The sequence below is a fragment of the Musa acuminata genome, chromosome BXJ1-11 (genome assembly GCF_036884655.1).
Source record: "Musa acuminata AAA Group cultivar baxijiao chromosome BXJ1-11, Cavendish_Baxijiao_AAA, whole genome shotgun sequence".
In the NCBI taxonomy this organism is placed as follows: Eukaryota; Viridiplantae; Streptophyta; class Magnoliopsida; order Zingiberales; family Musaceae; genus Musa; species Musa acuminata.
Window position 1 is genome coordinate 8,283,839 of NC_088337.1, and position 16,931 is coordinate 8,300,769.

A 16,931-nucleotide genomic window follows, 5' to 3' on the forward strand; every position below is an offset into this window, starting at 1 on the left:
CAAACCAAACCAACCCACCTGAGTCTTGGATGGGTCACATACACTGCATATACCTATTCCACATATACTGCATATACTTGTTCCAAGTACTAGGGTGAGTTGAGGTACGATGGGCTATATAGAAGGAGCGGCGATATGTCTAATGCCAATCGCATAGCTGGGCAAACTTAGCTTCATGAACTAGACTAAGCCTCACTTATAAGTTGGGCTGAGCCTTACCATTTGAACTAGGCCTTGCTTGGCTTGCGAGTTGGTCCTAGACGTATGAGTTGGGGTCGTATCTAACCACATGAATTGGGTCGTACCTAGCTGCATGAGCTAGCCAATGCGTGACCATATGGTTGGGTCATACCTTACCATATAAGTTGGGTCATATATGGCCACATGTACTGGATCATACCTAGTCACATGAGTTAGCCCATGCCTAGCCACATGGTTGGGTTGTACCTTACCATATGGGCTGAGTCATACATGGTCACATGGATTAGATCGTACCTAGTCACATGGGTTGGGTCATGCCTGGCTACATGGGTTGGGTCGTACCTTGTCATATGGGCTAGCTCTTATCCGGCCACATAAGTTGGGTCATGCCAAGTCATATGGGCTAGGTTGTACCTGGTCATATGTGCTAGGTTGTATATGATCACATGGGTTGTGTCAATTTGATCTGATCAATCAACTTGATTCAAGTCAGACCCCAATTAGACTCCTCTTATCAAATTACATTTCAACATTTAAAATTATTAAAAAAGGACTCAAATCCATTAATAAAAACTTTAAATTCATAATCTTAAATTTAAAACAAATTAAATTCACACATAATTCTTGAAACATAGATATATCTAATTAAATAAATTAAAATTATTATGCTAATCCAAAAATAAGAATTTTAATAACTAAATCAATATTAAAATTTACTTAAACTTAAGAGATCAATATTAATCAAATAATCATTCTAACATCACAAAATGATTATCATTATTTATTAATCATGAATTTCGAAATTAAAACATCATTATGCATAAAAAAATTATAACAATCTCAAAATCAAGATTTTAAAATATAAATCAAAACTAGTTAAAGAGAAAGGATCCTACCTCTTTTCGATTAACCCTTCCTCGATATCATCTCCCCGGGAAGTTCTCTCCTCAATCCTCTCATTGTTAGGCTTAGTGGAGAACGAGGGATGAGTAGCCTCTTTATATAGGAGAAGATGAGATCTCCCAAGGTAAATAATAATTTAATTTAATTTTTAATTTATTTCACTTTTACTTTCATAAAAGAAAGTAATATAATATTTATTTCTTATAATTCACACAAAAATAGAATGTAAACTATTTACTTCCTAAATATCAAGTCACTCATTAGGAAATAAATCGATTAATAATTTAATTGATTAGTAGAATTCCTAACTTATTCGTATAATTAAAAAAATTAAATTTAATTATTTTTTTAATTATAGTACGAAGTTAATAATAAAGTAATATATCATTCATAATAATTAATTTATGTGAACGAAGAAATTATTGGTGATTACATTGACAGTATATTACAACGCAATAATCAATTGAACATTACATCTACTCCAGCATAACATCATACCACTAGCAATTGCGATGTAATTGTCATTAAATTTACATATTCTTCAGCAATCACTACTATCACATACAATATCCCATACCCATACTAGCGGTTTAAAAAAGAGGCATTCATAATGAATCACAGGGGGCCTGGGGGGATAACAAAGACAGTACCTTGACTTAAAAAACATTTGCCTGTAAGCACAAATCAACTACAAAGCATCAATGAAACTTCAGCCCAACAGTTATGGCAAACCAAGCATCCATCAACAAATTTAGCTTAACAAGGCAATCCAATGCATCCAAGGAAGCAAAAGAATCTTACCGTGACACAGATCTTGCGGTCGCTCGATCTTCTTCGCCAGCAACAAAATCATATCGGAAGGCTTGAAGACCACCGGATGGCACTACAAACTGCACGCAGAAAGATAAATCCATTGAAAAAACCTCAATCCCGGGTGCGAGAGGAAGAGGAAAATTATACCGGCTTACCACTGCGTATAACCCGCCCTAACCATGTTAAGACGAAGGTTGGGTTATTATAGTAGAGACATCCGGTGTGAGACTGACGCATCATTTGATGCTTATCATGTCCATTGCGGCCGTCAATTTGGTCCGCACCGATTGATGTTGTTCGAACCGCCTTCGAACAGTTTCAAGGCGCACAAATGTTTATAGCATCATCGCAACCGTCCATTCGCTACCTCGAAATATTTTTTTAGCGTCAATAGCAGCTGTCCATTCGCCAGCAAAGTGTCCAGAAACGCGTGGGTGAATTAATAGGGGCGAATTTTCAGGAAAAATCTTCTTTTTTTTTTTTCCTGTCATGTATTCGTATTTTTAATATTTTTTTTAAAAAATCCCCTATTGGCCATAATATCTGAGATGCCCTTGTAAAAGAGGTGCAGCAGTACCTGGTTACACCTTATGAACTGATAGGGTGAATTAGTCCAATCCTTATGTATAGGATTTATACAGTCAATTTTAGTTTTTAAATAAATTTATGATTTTTTTACATCTTTAATGAGATCTTATAAGATACTATAAGTCTATTCAAAAATATAGTAAATGAGACAAATTAGCTCAAACCTCAGTAAAATCAACTTATATATATAAAAAATAGAGTTTCAAATATATATATATCCTTATTGGTTTATGAACCAGAACAATCAAATAAAGAAATTTTTATATCAGTTATAGTGATTTTGTATAGACTTATTGTTTAATAAATTTATAATATTTTAAATTATACTATAAATCTATTCAAAAATATTATAATTAAAGAATTAGTCGGATTCATCTTATCCATCAATCTACAAAAATGGATGAGGAATGCGTCTCTTATCAGTAATATTCTGGGGAATATGGTAAAAAACAAAAAAACACCTCTTGATAAAAACCCAAAAAAAAAAAGATGATGATAATAATAATGCATGTCATGACATGTAGATTCTTATAATAGTGTGATAGAACTGTAATAGCCAACACACGACCGACTTCCGGAATAACATTCTCAACGCGAGCCAAAAGTAGATAACAAATTCGTGGACATATCTATGGTAGATTAGTGACGACAGCTAACGAAACATTGTACCATCACTTCCGATTAAATCAATAATCTCTAAGGTAATCTTCTATGGAATTCAGTCACTGGTGCCCAGAGTCATCGACAGCAAAGTGGAGGGAGAGGGGGTAGATACCCAGGCAAATAGGCTGCTACTTATAATCGAACATCATTCTCATGACATCCATATTCTACACAATCATTAATTCAAGTGTTTATCACGTATTGCTGCCACTAGCAAAAATAGTTTACATGAAACAAAACAAAAGCTCCCACTCCAAAGATAACCTCTTGAACTTTTTCCTAAAACAATAGGAAAGACGATACTCATTTGAGTATGTGTTCCAGCCAATCTGAGGACGGACCGAAAACTGACAAGCTTGAATTGTACAATCCCAAACGCAATACCTCCATTCAATTATTGGTGGATGCACTGATGGCTGAGGAACCAGGTTGGCTTCTGCCACCAAGATCAGGTCTAGTATTTAAGCCCCCATTACTATAATACCTCCCACCACCATAGTTACCACAGCCTGTCTCATCATATTGCGGAACCCACCTCCTCTACTGGGTGCATATCTTCCTCAGTTACCAACTGCAGAAATCAAATTTTTCAATAAGCACACTGTATTCTAGAGGATGAAAAACACTTCTATACAGATGCAAAACCAAAATGTGTGGCCATACACCATTGAGGTCTAGTTTTACAATACTTAAAGAAAACCTGATGCAACATGTGCAAGCTTGATTCTTATGATGATGGTGATAATGATTTGAGACAAATGATACTCTGTTATGTTCTGAAAATTTGATGAGTCAACATTCCAAGTGATAGGTAGTGAATACGGTGGAGTGAAACTTGGGCACATAAGTACACATACAAAGGCCTAGAATAGAAGGTTTATTCAACACCTGCCTCATGAACTTGTAGCCTGCCTTTCTTCGACAATGAACATAAGCTTGGCGACCACCTATCATTATGGGTGAGGTCTGCAATTTGAACAAACCCCATGATAGAAATTTATTTGCCAATCTTCAAGTATAATGCATGTAACTCTGACCCTAATATTGCTTATTCTGACTGGTTTCCGTTGGTTTTACATAATCCATATTTTTCTTCTAATTGAAAACAAACAAAAAAATATGAATCACTGAGTTGCATATGTTAATTCACTGATTTGCTTTGAAGATGGAAATATTTGCATAGAAAGCATATGGATACAGTTGGGTTCAAATGGATAAGATGACATCTGTTTAAATCTGTTTTCATATTCAATTGAAGCAAGATACAATTATGCAATGTTTATCCTTGCCATATTCATCAGTATCTAAGTTTTGCAAACTCAGATCCACCAGATATGGTCATAGATATAGGGTCAGTTCCATCCAGAATCGAAACAACAGAATAAATGAAAAATTAATATATGAAAAATTCTTGAAGTATAAACAAATTATCTGCATTGCTAAGACCACAAAAAATTGTATGATTAATTTTCTCTAAGTATAATAAATTAAATCTTTCCATTTTGCATTTGCTTTCAAGTCATTCTATCAACACATAATTATTGACAGGTTTGAGTTCTTAAGTACTTGTCCGCAACTTATCTTATTTATCTAATACTTGCATTCATATCCCTCTTAAATCCAAATTCAATTGGTATCTGTCAAACATTTTTTTATTTCATATTTATCTTAAAAAATGTGATTAAAATTTTATTATACATGTCCAGATCCCTTTCCATTTAGCGAAAGCAGATATGTATATAGTTATAACAGTATTTGATCTATTTCACCACTACATATATAGAAAAATGTGCGCAAAATTGATGTTTTAGAATTAGAAACAGATAGCATTCACTCATTAAAACAAGCAACTTAACATTAAGAAAAAGATCTCTAGTGGCCTAGAAAAGATTAAAAAACTGCCACTACCATACAAGTCAATTGTATAACCAAAATTGCCTCTGGAAAAATGCATAGTAAAAACTGAAGCATATAATTCAGAAAGATCTTCTTAGACTATTAATACAAAAAATGGTAGGGAAAGAACAATGAATAAAAAAATGACCTTATTGCTTCTAACTTGTAAGTCATCTGGCCTAATAGGACCATGTCTCTTGGTCTCCTCCTCAAGTTGAGCAGGTGTTGCATCCAAAGGTAAATTTTTCACGTATATGGAATATCCATCGGCTGGAAAGAATTGTCCAAAGGATGAAATCAAAAGATACTGCTCTGCTGAAGTTAATGAATCATGATATTAACTTGAGAAGAATCATTATTACCTTCTGCCTCTTGGACATTGCTGCTTTGAACAATAGAACCAGATGTAGGCATATCAGATGCTTAAGTTGCAGCAGGGACAGGGCCAGCACATGGTTATATTTTAATTGGTGTTAGCTTAGAAGGAACACATGATGGAATTGATGCAGAAGTATTATCTTTCATGACTTTCACCTGAACCCATAATCGAACAAGATATTATACAACTAGATTCTTTTAATACAGCTCTGCCAAGCTGCAGAAGAATTTATAGATTTCTGAAAGCTGGTTGAAGTGGTAGAAAATATATAATATACATATAATAAATAATAGACATTCCTTGATAAACTCTCACCAGTCTACATGTGCCAATTACAAATTAAAAGCATACCCAGGGTATATATCATTTCTAGATGCTAAACAAGATTCTTCTGATTATAAGAATTTATAATAATGATGAGAAGAAGAATTCATAAGACGTAATTATTAGAATTTATTCAAATTAGGCACTTACAATTGAAGCATATGATTTCTTTGGCATCTCCTCTTGGACGGTGACAACTTTTGATTCAACCACAACTGCCAGAGAACTGTTCGAAACTTCATCAATCACTACACCTGTAGGTTCTTCCTCTTCCACAACCTCCCCATTGTCTAAAAGAGTATAGACTTTCCTCGATTTTACCTCCTATTTTTCTACTGTCAATGGAACTGTTGGGCCCGGAGCATGCTCCTCCTGTTCTGGAGGTAAATCTGCAGGTCAAAAGTAACCAGCCGTAATATTTTCAAATGAAGAGAGAGAAGAAAAAGACAATCAAGCCTTGAGACTTAAATACCAACCACGCTCCGCTGCATTAGGTGCACCAGTACCATTCCCTAAGCCCTGGTGCCTCTGCTGGAGATCGAACTCATCCACGAGCCTGAATATGTCATTCAGGACATGGTAACCCTTGCCCTGGGGAGCACGAAAGGAGGACTGCGTGCAGTTGGATTTAAGATTGTTCTCGTACGTAAGCAAACCCGTCGTAAGCACAATCACCCCACCACCGAGAGATTCTTGGGCGTCCACCGTTTTGATATCCGCTCCCATCTTCTCGCTAATTGCCTACATCACATTCGTCAATCAATTCAAGTTAAGAAGCTTGTCGTCGAAAAAGAGAAAATTCAGCTGCAAGATCCAACCTTTCTTAAAGATCTGTAAAAACCAACAAAAAGACATAGGTTTCTTGCACTCACATCGGCGGTAGTGACCGAGCACAAGGCACCATGGGCATCCTGTCTCCCGAGCTTGCTGCTTTACTGCTAGAACCGGTATATCAGCTTGGGCGACTGCTGGCGGATAAGGCAATGCTGCAGAACAAACGCGTTCCCAGCCGAAACCACCAACCTCCAATTCAGAGACAAAACCGAAACAAGAAAGCGAGCCAGGCCAAAGAGATATGTATCTTATCCACTACCATTTGAGCCGAAAGCGGAGATCCGTCGACGCACGTCGGTTGGGCCATCATTTTCGACGCGGAAAAGGCAAGGGAGATCCGACGAAACCGTAGAAATGGAACCGAAGGACGTCGACCGGTGGGATCGATGCAAGAACGAAAATGCGATGGGAAGGATCAAGCTGGCCTCGGGAGATCGATCCTCCACAAGAACTGCGTGGTTCTCCCCTATTTCGAGTTCCTTTTCTAGGGTTCGGAGCGTCAGATCGCGAGAGCAGCGGACGAGCTTGGGAATTCTTTTGTTGCAATTTTTCGAAAAGCCCCCCCTTGATTTGTTGTTTTCTTGGTAAACATCCTATTTCTATTAGTAAACGTCCTAAAATATCCAATGTACCGCTAACATAACAGCCAATCCGGCTTCTCTTTACATGACACCCGTTCAAGGTCAACGAATGAACCGAACCGCTGCGATGATAGAAATGGTCTAAGATCTTCAAAACCAAGAAACATGTTTCCTCCTAACATGTTGGCATTTGGGTGGATCAAATTATTCTGAAATTTTGATCACATGATGTTATGATTCACCTAAATTGCATGATCAATCTTTATCACCGGTTAAACATGTAAAGAGTTATATAGGTGGACCGAATCGCCCTTGTAATTTTGCCCATACATCAAGTTTTTGAGATCCACATCACTCCTAAAATATTATGGTGTTTCAGTGTTCAGATGAAAATGTGGGATAAGGCGAATCAAAACATGAAGTAAATGATATATGCTAGGCAAATGTGGTTAGTGAGGAACTTACCCCCTCTTCAAGAAAACCCTTGCATGACATGCATAGCAACATAATGCAAATTGTTTCCCAACCACAGTGTGCATAAAGAAACTTTGAGTATAAGACACCCCCGTACATTCTTCTTGAGTTCATCGTACTGAATGCAGTCGGTTCATCACAAGCCATTTGTTGAGGAAATATACTTCAGTCCAATTTGATTGATTCTAACTCTAAGGTATAGAAAGTCACCCTAAGATGATCTACGAGGTGATCTTTTCTTATAGCTCTAAGTGGTCTTGAGATCACAAGGTGGTCTTGAGGTCGTTTTGAGATGAGATATAACTTTTCGGGAGGTTTCTGCATAATGAGCAATGTCGAGAGGAGTTTTTCAATCTGACTCCTTCAACACTTAAGTTAGTTCAAGGTTTATATAGACTATCAGATATCCTTCGGAAAAGATTCAACCCTTGAGCCGACGTCGAGTGATATGAGAGTGTCTAATTTGTTACAATTTGCTTATATGAACCTTGCTGATGAAATGATATTTGTCTCAGCCAACAATATTGCCTCGTAATCTTCAACTCAGCCCACTCAAATATGATAGCTCATTCTCTACACAAAGTCAAAGCTGTTTCAAGGTTCTTTTCTTCATGACCAAGGAATGCATTAAATGAGTTGGTTAGCAACTGTAAAACACTTAATTTCGAATTCCTGAAGGGTTGTTTCATGCATTAGTACTTATTTGGGTATTTAGGGCTTAGAGAGGACTTTAGAAACTGATAATATTTTGGCAGAAGCTCTCTTGGAGTTCTCCCTTAAACTTTGTATCTCTTGAATGCTTCCTTGAGTGATGAGTCTTTTATTTTCAGTTTTGTATCCTTATTTAATTTCCTTGGGGTGGTGAACTTTCTGTATCCTTGTGTGATTTTAAACTTGGTGGTGAGCTATTTTTCGATCTTATTGAAGTTTTATCGTGAGTTCGTGTCTTTTTTATTCAAAACACTCATTCCAGCAAATATAACTGTATTGCTACTTTTCTTCGAGAGTTCGCTCATTGTCTACTGTGACTTTTCTATTCGAAATACTCATTCCAACAAATATAGCTCTATTATCGATTTTATATAAAAATCTATTCTGTTTTACCTCTCCCAACCCTCTCCCCCCATTCTGCATCACCCCTGGTATCAGTTTGGTATCAGAGTTAAAGGCCAGAGATCATGACAAGACGAAATGGAAAATATATAGTTGGTGAAAATAGCAACCATGAAGATGATGTTGAGTCGTTGATGCTAAGATTGCTGCGTAGTCTACAAGAAAAGAATGAAATAATTGAAATGCTTCAAAGTAGATACAACCAGCATGAAAATAATGTTCATGAATTTACTTTTGATGAAGATACACCTCCTCTTCCAAGGGAGTCGAGAAGATGTCAGACAAGAAATAGAGTCCAACACGAGTGGCAGAATAAATATACCCCAAGATTGGAGTAAAATATAATAGAAAGAATTTTTGATTTTCATAAACCACCAGAACAAAAGAAGGTCAAACTTGTGGCACTCAAACTTAGATGGAATGCATCTTTTTGGTGGAAAAATATGAAGAAACAAAGAGAACATGAGGGGAAGAGTAAAATCGTGACATGGGAAAAAAATGAAAAGGGAGTTGAAGTGAAAATATTTATCTCACAATTATAGACAAGAGATCTTTCTCAAAATTCATGATTTCTTAAAAGAAGAGCTTGTGGAACCGGAAGAGCAAACCATATTAGTCTTTAAATGATGTGTGCAAGTTGGCTTTAAAAGTTAAAAAGTAACAAAAGTTTGAAAAAAGTTCTCGATATAGTCTAAAGCAATGTAATATCGAAAGTGCAAGAAAAGGATGAAAAATCTGTTGGCAGCAAAAAAACACCAAATTCTTCTACCCAAGTGGTCGAAAATGCTTCAAATGTCATTGTTTTAGGCATATTACTTCAGATTATCCAAATAGGAGGATTATAACTTTAGTTGAAGATCATAGTGATGGAGGAGAAGATGAAGCCGACAACGAACCAAAATATGATGAAGATGAGGAAGAGGTTACTTGTGCAGATCATGGTTTGTCTATTGTATTCCAACGTAGCTTACAAGTGTTTTATGTGACTGATGATAAAAGTTGGGTGCGAAAAAACGTGTTTCACACTAAATGCACTTCTCTTGACAAAGTGTGCTTGGTGATCATCGATAGCGGCAGCTTTAAGAATGTGGTAGCTTTGGAGATGGTGTAGAAGCTAAAGTCAAACACAATCCCTCATCCACATCCATACCAATTATGTTGGTTGTAAAAAGGTAATGACATCAAGGTAACTAAACGATGTTTAGTTTCGTTTTCTATTGGCAAGTATTACAAAGACGAAGTATGGTGTGATGTTGCTCCCATGGACAATTGTCATTTGTTGTTGGGAAGACCTTGGCATTATGATAGAAGGGTGTTGTATGACGGTTACAAACATACTTTTTCTTTTAAGGTGAATGAAAAGAAGATTATCTTAGCTCCATTACAACCTTCCGAAATCAGTGCACCAAAGAAGGAAGTTAGTGCTTTTATGTCTTATGGTGAATACAAAGGTAAATTAGACAAGGGTGGTCATGTTTTGACCCTAATAGTAGTAGAGGAGAACGAACAACATAAGGAGATACCGGCAATCATGAAACCAATCATAGAGGAATTTCAAGATGTTATACCAGAAGATATTCCACATGACATTCCACCTTTGAGAGACATCCAGCATCACATTGATATTATTTCGGGGGCTATTCTACCTAATAAGGTAGCATATAGAATGAGTCTCAAGGAGCATGAAGAACCTCAAAGGCAAGTTGATGAATTGGTAAAAAAGGGGTTAATTCGGGAGAGCATGAGTCCTTTGTTGAATCTCGTATTTTGATGATGAAACCAATTGATAAGTGTTTATGATTTAATCTATGTTTTGAGTGACGCAGGATGCTTCGATTAGGAAGAGACATTTAAAGCAGGAAGAATCATGTTGGGCCGGAGAAACTTGTCAGAAGATTGAATGTCGCGCCAAAGGATCGATTGACGTATCAACAAAAGACTTCGGGCCATGGATTCGGGCATCGGGCCAAGAAGAGCGGATATTGCGCCAAGGATATCGGAGTTGCGGAGGTCAACTGGCCGATTGGGCAATAGGTCGCAAGAGAGGACGATGCGCTGAAGAATCAAATGAAGCGTCGATGGACCAATGACATGTCGGACAACATGATTCATGCTTAGTAATAATTATCTAGATCAAAATATGTTTTTATGTATGCAGGATTAACTACGATAGCAAGGCATAAAGCAAAATAAAGTCCTAGAGTCAAGAACGCGATTTCGTTGGGAGTTCGAGAGTTCGTCGAAAGTCCGGACGTTCGTCAGAAGTTCTGTTAGAATTGACCGAGAAGTCCTGGAGCTTGCTAAAGAAGCTCGTCCGAAGTCACCAAGAAGATTGTCGTGAAGTCCAGGAGCTTGCCGAGAGTCCGTCAGAACATTACCGAGAGATCATCGGAAGTTCATCGGAAGCTCGCCGGAAGAAACCAAACTTATTTTGCTTAGAATATGTCTTAGGAATCGTAGTTAGGACATAATTGGAGTTGGGATTGGGACGTAATCCCATCAACTCTGTTAGGGGCCAACTAGGCCCGAAGTTGGGTTAGTTTGGGCTGGATTCAAGGCCCAACTAGGATGCTGAAAACTTGGCCAACGGTGGCACCACTTGAGAGACTCAGTCTCTTGGGTGGTCTAGGCAATGGGACAGCCCAGACTGGGCAATGGTACTGCCCAGACTAGGCAATGATACCACTAATAGTAAATACTACTAGTGGTGGTACCGCCCCTATCAGGCGGTGGTACCACCCAACACAGGTTGTGGTACTGCCCGTACCCAGGAAACCCGGGATGAGATGTTTTTAGGCTCCAAGTTTGAATCAACTTAAAGCCTATAAATACTCCTCTCATCTCTGGTTAAGATACACAAGCACAGAGAGTTTAAAAGTGAGAAAATGTTGTAGAAATCTCTTGAGAAATCCCCTCCTCTAGCTTAAACTTAGAATTCTATTTAGAGAGGAGTGTGTGCTTGTAAAGGTTGTCTCCTAAACCTGTAAAAAGGAGAAGAGGGGTGTAAGAAGGAGGTTGATCTTTGCCTATTAAAGGAAGATCGATAGTGGATGCCGATGGCCTCGACGGAAGAAGAATCGATGGAGTGGATGTAGGTCATGACGACTGAACCACTATAAAACTCGGTTTGCATTTCTATTTATCTTTACTGCAAACTTACTTGCTTTACATCCACTACACTCTTCCATACGGTTTCGATCTCAAGTATCTTTCCAAATCGATTTTATCATATGAAAGATTTTTAAACCGACGTAATCTTTTCGTTGCACTAATTCACTCCCCCTCTTAGTGCAGACTCATTCCTAACAGTTGGTATCAGAGCCTCGTATTTCTCATTTAGTTTAACACCAAGAAAAATGGCTCATTTCGGCTTTCAAGAGGGTCACTCTCTCATTCGTCCTCCCTTGTTCAATGGGACAGACTACACATATTGGAAAACTCGAATAATAGTTTTCTTGCTTTCGTTGGATTTAAATTTATGGAATATTATCAAAAATAGATTTCAAAGGTCTTCTCTTCCAATGAATCATTGGAATGATTTGGAGAAGAAGACTTTTTCTTTAAATGCGAAAGCTATGAATGCTTTGTTTTGCGCCTTAGACAAAAAATGAATTTAATCGTGTTTCTATTTGCAAAACTACGCATGATATTTGGCAAACTCTTGAAATCACACATAAAGGCACTAGTAAAGTTAAAGATTCAAAAATATTTTTTTTAATATATGATTTTAAACTTTTTTGAATGAAGCCAAGTGAAATAGTTGTTGACATATATACCCGTTTTACATATTGCGTCAATGGTTTAAAAACACTTGGTAGAAGTTTTTTGGATTTTGAACTTGTAAACAAGATTTTACCTTTTCTTAATAAGAGTTGGGATTCAAAAGTAACGGCTATTCAAGAATAAAAAAACTTGAACCATTTACCAATTGAAGAACTTATAGGGTCTTTAATGACCTATAAAATGACGTGCAATGCACATGAAGAACTTGAGAACCACCTTCCAAAGAGCAGAAAAGATTTCGGACTTAGAACAATTGAAGACCACTGAGCATAAGCTCAAGTGATGGTGAACTTGAGCTCCTTATGAAATTTTTAAAACAAGAATCGAAAATTAAAAATAAAATTAAAAAGAAGAAAAAGCGACTTGGGACAAATCGAGTGCATCCGAAGATGAGGAGGAAACCGATGAAGAAGAAATGACGAACTTCGCTTTGGTGACTCTCGACAATGAGGTAAACAACTCAAACGAAACTCTTTTAATTTATTTCGAAATTACATAATGCTTTTCATGAGTTATTTTAGTTTAGAAAAATTATTTTTCTTGAAAATTACATGTTTAATAATATAATGAAAATGCTAAAAATGATCATGAAAATTACATGTTTTATGATAAATGAACAAAAATGTTAGACTTAAATCTAATGATAATCGTATGTATGTTTTAAGAAACAATAAGGTATATCTTGATGATTTTCGTATTGATTTTTGATTTTGTTTGAAAATGCCTTATGCTCAATAAAACAATGATTGATGAATATGCTTTATGTTTAATGATTTCTTTAGCTTGTATGTTGATGAATGTTTTGAAAATAAATGTTTATATCATACTTGATGATTTTTATGCATAAGGACTTAAAGTAATGATTTGAAATCATATGTTTTGGAATTATGTATTACACTTTTTGATCTCGATTATTTTTTATCTTTTTGTTTTAAACGTTGATGCATGGTTTTGACATAAGAACAAATATTTGGGCATGCTAATATAAAATCAATCACACAAATTGAAACTAAAGAGGTTTAGACATCTTTAAGAATCATTCAACATTATGTTCAACGAAACCATGCTCGAAGTCTTAATAAAAATATAATGATGATTTGAAAGCATGCTTAACGAGTTTATATTTCGAACTTATGTATGATAATTTTTGTGATCTTTTGAAAGTTTTTTTTTGATGTTAATGAATGATGCATGGATTTGAAAGAAAAGAACATGCATGTATGAAATCAATCAATAAGTTGAAACAAAAGGAGAAAAGCATTTTTCTTGAAAATTTCTTTTTTCTCTATCTTATCGATTTTTCACTTACAGACCAATAAAATTATTTATGCCATTTTGAATCACTTGAAAGAAATATTGAGATTTTGATGATTTGAATTCGAATGAGTTTTATTAAAATCATGATCTTGGTTTCTTGGAATTACTTGAGATTTTTTGAATCAAGATCTCTTCTTTGTACATCTATAATTTTTTATTCTTGATATTTTATTTAAAGAAGAGATTTACTATATGAATCATATCTTTTAGTATTCAAGTGGTCTTATCTTTGATGACATGATTTTTTTGTATTTATGGCATGAATGCCTTGAAATGATTGAAATATTTTACACTATTATGTTCTTCCCTTATTCTTTCTTGTTTACAATGATAAAAGAGGGAAAAGTTATGATCATGCATGGTAGGATGTAATTTGACAAAATGATACCATCATGATGTGAAATATTTATGATTTGGAATGATGCATGCAATACTTATGCTTTTTATTATGATGATGTATGTGATGTATTGCATATGATGTGAATCATGATTGAAATTGCTTTGATTTGAATTTAAGGTTTATCTCAATTATGGTATTTTGAAAAAAGAATGAATACTTTACCTTTGTCATGATTTGAAAATTGTTGTAAAGGGAAAAGAATTACAACATTGTAATCTTCCCTTCTTTTTGACAATGACAAAGGGGGAGAAAAATTGCTAACTCAAGATGCAAAATTTGAAAACTTGCACATTGCAAAAGAAGCAAACTTGCTAACTTGCTCATCTCAAAAGAGAAGCAAGAAGTGCTCTCTTGCAAATCTCGAGATGCACAAATGCAAACTTGCAAAATTTATAATTTTGCACATCTTTAAATTTTATGATGATTTGGTGATTATGCATGTTCTAAAATGTTGTAAGATTCACTAGCTTGCATGATGTAGAACTTGCTATCTTGAACATCACCAAGAAGTGCTATCTTACTTATCTCAAGAAACAAAAAATGTTAACTTGCACATCTAGCAAAATTTACAAACTTGTATATTTCAAGAAGCAAGAGTTACTTTCTTGAACATCTCAAAATTGCTAGCTTGCATGTTTTAAAATGTTATAAAATTATTGCTAGCTTGCATGATGATAAAACTAAAGATTATGTTTAGTATGCGATGATTTGACATTATATCCGAATACTTGAAAGTTACACTTCTCCTTTTTGTTGATGACAAAGGGGGAGAAGTATGATCATGTTATGCATGATGACATGTTGCAAATATTCATGATAAAATTTGCAATGACTTGAATTCAACTTGAATTCAAGGTTCTATCAATATTACATATTGATAGGGGGAGTGGAGTTAAGGTTAACTCTGTCATCAATTGGTTGTCATCATAAAAAAGGAGGAGATTATTGAATCTCGTATTTTAATGATGAAACAAATTGATAAGTGTTTATGATTTGATCTGCGTTTTGAGTTATGCAGGATGCTTCGATCAGGGAGAGACATTTAAAGTAGGAAGAATCATGTTAGGCCGGGGAAACATGTTAGAAGATTGGACATCGCATCGAACGATTGGTCGACGTATCGACAGAAGGCTTCGGGCTATGGATTCAGGCATCGGGCCAAGAATGGTGGATAGTGCGGCAAGGATATCGGAGTTGTGGAGGTCAATTGACCGATTGGGGAATAGGCCGCAAGAGAGGACGATACGCCGAAGAATCGAACGAAGCGTCGATGGACCAATGATATACCGGACGACATGATTCATGCTTAGTAATAATTATCTAGATTGAAGTGTGTTTTTATGTATGCAGGATTAACTACGATAGCAAGACATAAAGTAAAATGAAGTCCCAAAGTCAAAAACGCGATTTCGTTGGGAGTTCGAGAGTTCGTAGGAAGTCCGAACGTTCGTCGGAAGTTTTGCTAGAATTGATTGAGAAGCCCTGGAGCTTGCCAAAGAAGCTTATCAGAACTCACCAAGAAGATCGTCGTGAAGTCCAGGAGCTTATCAGGAGTCCGCTAGAACATTGCCAAGAGATCTTCGGAAGTTCGTCGAAAGATCGCCAGAAGCTCGCCGGAAGAAACTAACCTTATTTTGCTTAGAATATGTCTTAGGAATCGTAGTTAGCACATAATTGGAGTTGGGATTAGGAGGTAATCTCATCAACTCTGTTAGGGGCCAACTAGGCCTGAAGTTGGGCTGGATTCAAGGCCCAACTAGGATGCTGAAAGCCTGGTCGACGGTGGCACCGCCTGAGAGACTCAGTCTCCCAGGTGGTCTGGGCGATGGTACCGCCCAAACTGGGCAGTGGTACCGCCGGCAGTAAATGCTGCCAGCAATGGTACCGCCCTTGTCAGGCAGTGGTACCGCCCAGTGCAATGTCAGTGTCAGACTGATACTGACGGTGGTACTGCCCAACACAAGCTGTGATACCGCCCATACCCAGGAAACCCGGGATGAGATATTTTTAGGCTCCAAGTTTGAATCAACTTGAAGCTTATAAATACCCCGCTTATCCTTGGTTAAGATACACAAGCACAGAGAGTTTAAAAGTGAATAAACGCTGTAGAAATCTCTTGAGAAATCCCCTCCTCTAGCTTAAACTTAGAATTCTATTTAGAGAGGAGTGTGTGCTTGTAAAGGTTGTCTCCTAAACCTGTGAAAAGAAGAAGAGGGTTGTAAGAAGGAGGTTGATCTTTGCCTATTAAAGGAAGATTGATAGTGGATGCCGGTGGCCTCGACGGAAGAATAATCGGTGGAGTGGATGTAGGTCACGACGACCGAACCACTATAAAACTCAATTTGCATTTCTATTTGTGCAATTTATCTTTACTACAAACTTACTTGCTTTACATCCACTACGCTCTTCAGTACGCTTTCGATCTCAAGTATCTTTCCGAAATCGGTTTTATCATAAGAAAGATTTTTAAACCGACTTAATCTTTCCGCTGCACTAATTCACCCCCTCCCCCTCTTAGTGTCGACTCGTTCCTAACATCCTTGTGTAGTTCCAACCTTGTTGGTACATAAGAAGGACGGTTCTTGGAGAATGTGTGTAGATAGTCGCACCATCAACAAAATCACGGTGAACTATTGTTTTCCTATTCCAAGATTAGATGATT

General features: G+C 36.6%; 1 protein-coding gene and 1 long non-coding RNA gene across 4 annotated transcripts; both read right to left on the reverse strand.

Moving 5' to 3' along the window:
- Nucleotides 1-1,495: 1,495 nt before the first annotated feature.
- LOC135596586 (uncharacterized) lies at nt 1,496-2,061 on the reverse strand. The gene is made up of 2 exons (XR_010480970.1): nt 1,906-2,061; nt 1,496-1,775 (listed from the first exon to the last, which is right to left on the reverse strand). It is a non-coding gene; the product is annotated as an uncharacterized LOC135596586 (long non-coding RNA).
- Nucleotides 2,062-3,277: 1,216 nt separating this feature from the next.
- Nucleotides 3,278-7,161, reverse strand: LOC135597151 (nuclear transport factor 2-like). 3 transcript variants are annotated; one of them, XR_010481134.1, is made up of 7 exons: nt 6,861-7,161; nt 6,640-6,753; nt 6,244-6,508; nt 5,918-6,156; nt 5,427-5,598; nt 5,213-5,334; nt 3,278-3,739 (listed from the first exon to the last, which is right to left on the reverse strand). XR_010481134.1 is itself a non-coding variant. In XM_065089706.1 (6 exons), the coding sequence occupies exons 4-6, from the start codon at nt 5,476-5,478 to the stop codon at nt 3,686-3,688; spliced, it is 228 nt and encodes a 75-aa protein (XP_064945778.1). In that variant the 5' UTR covers nt 5,479-5,598; nt 5,918-6,156; nt 6,244-6,508; nt 6,640-7,161; the 3' UTR covers nt 3,278-3,685. The 3 variants fall into 3 exon arrangements, 1 of the variants encoding a protein (XP_064945778.1); XM_065089706.1 differs by having other exon boundaries at nt 6,640-7,161; XR_010481135.1 differs by lacking the exon at nt 3,278-3,739 and adding an exon at nt 3,749-4,134 and having other exon boundaries at nt 6,640-7,161.
- Nucleotides 7,162-16,931: the final 9,770 nt, after the last annotated feature.

Bases quoted from the DNA above. Each gene is read 5' to 3' on its own strand.
- LOC135597151 (XM_065089706.1), bottom strand. From the start codon at position 5,478: ATGCCTACATCTGGTTCTATTGTTCAAAGCAGCAATGTCCAAGAGGCA. The intron at 5,335-5,426 runs GTAATAATGATT...AATTCTTTCCAG, and splicing joins CAATGTCCAAGAGGCAGAAG to CCGATGGATATTCCATATAC. The intron at 3,740-5,212 runs GTCATTTTTTTA...TGATTTCTGCAG, and splicing joins TACAAGTTAGAAGCAATAAG to TTGGTAACTGAGGAAGATAT.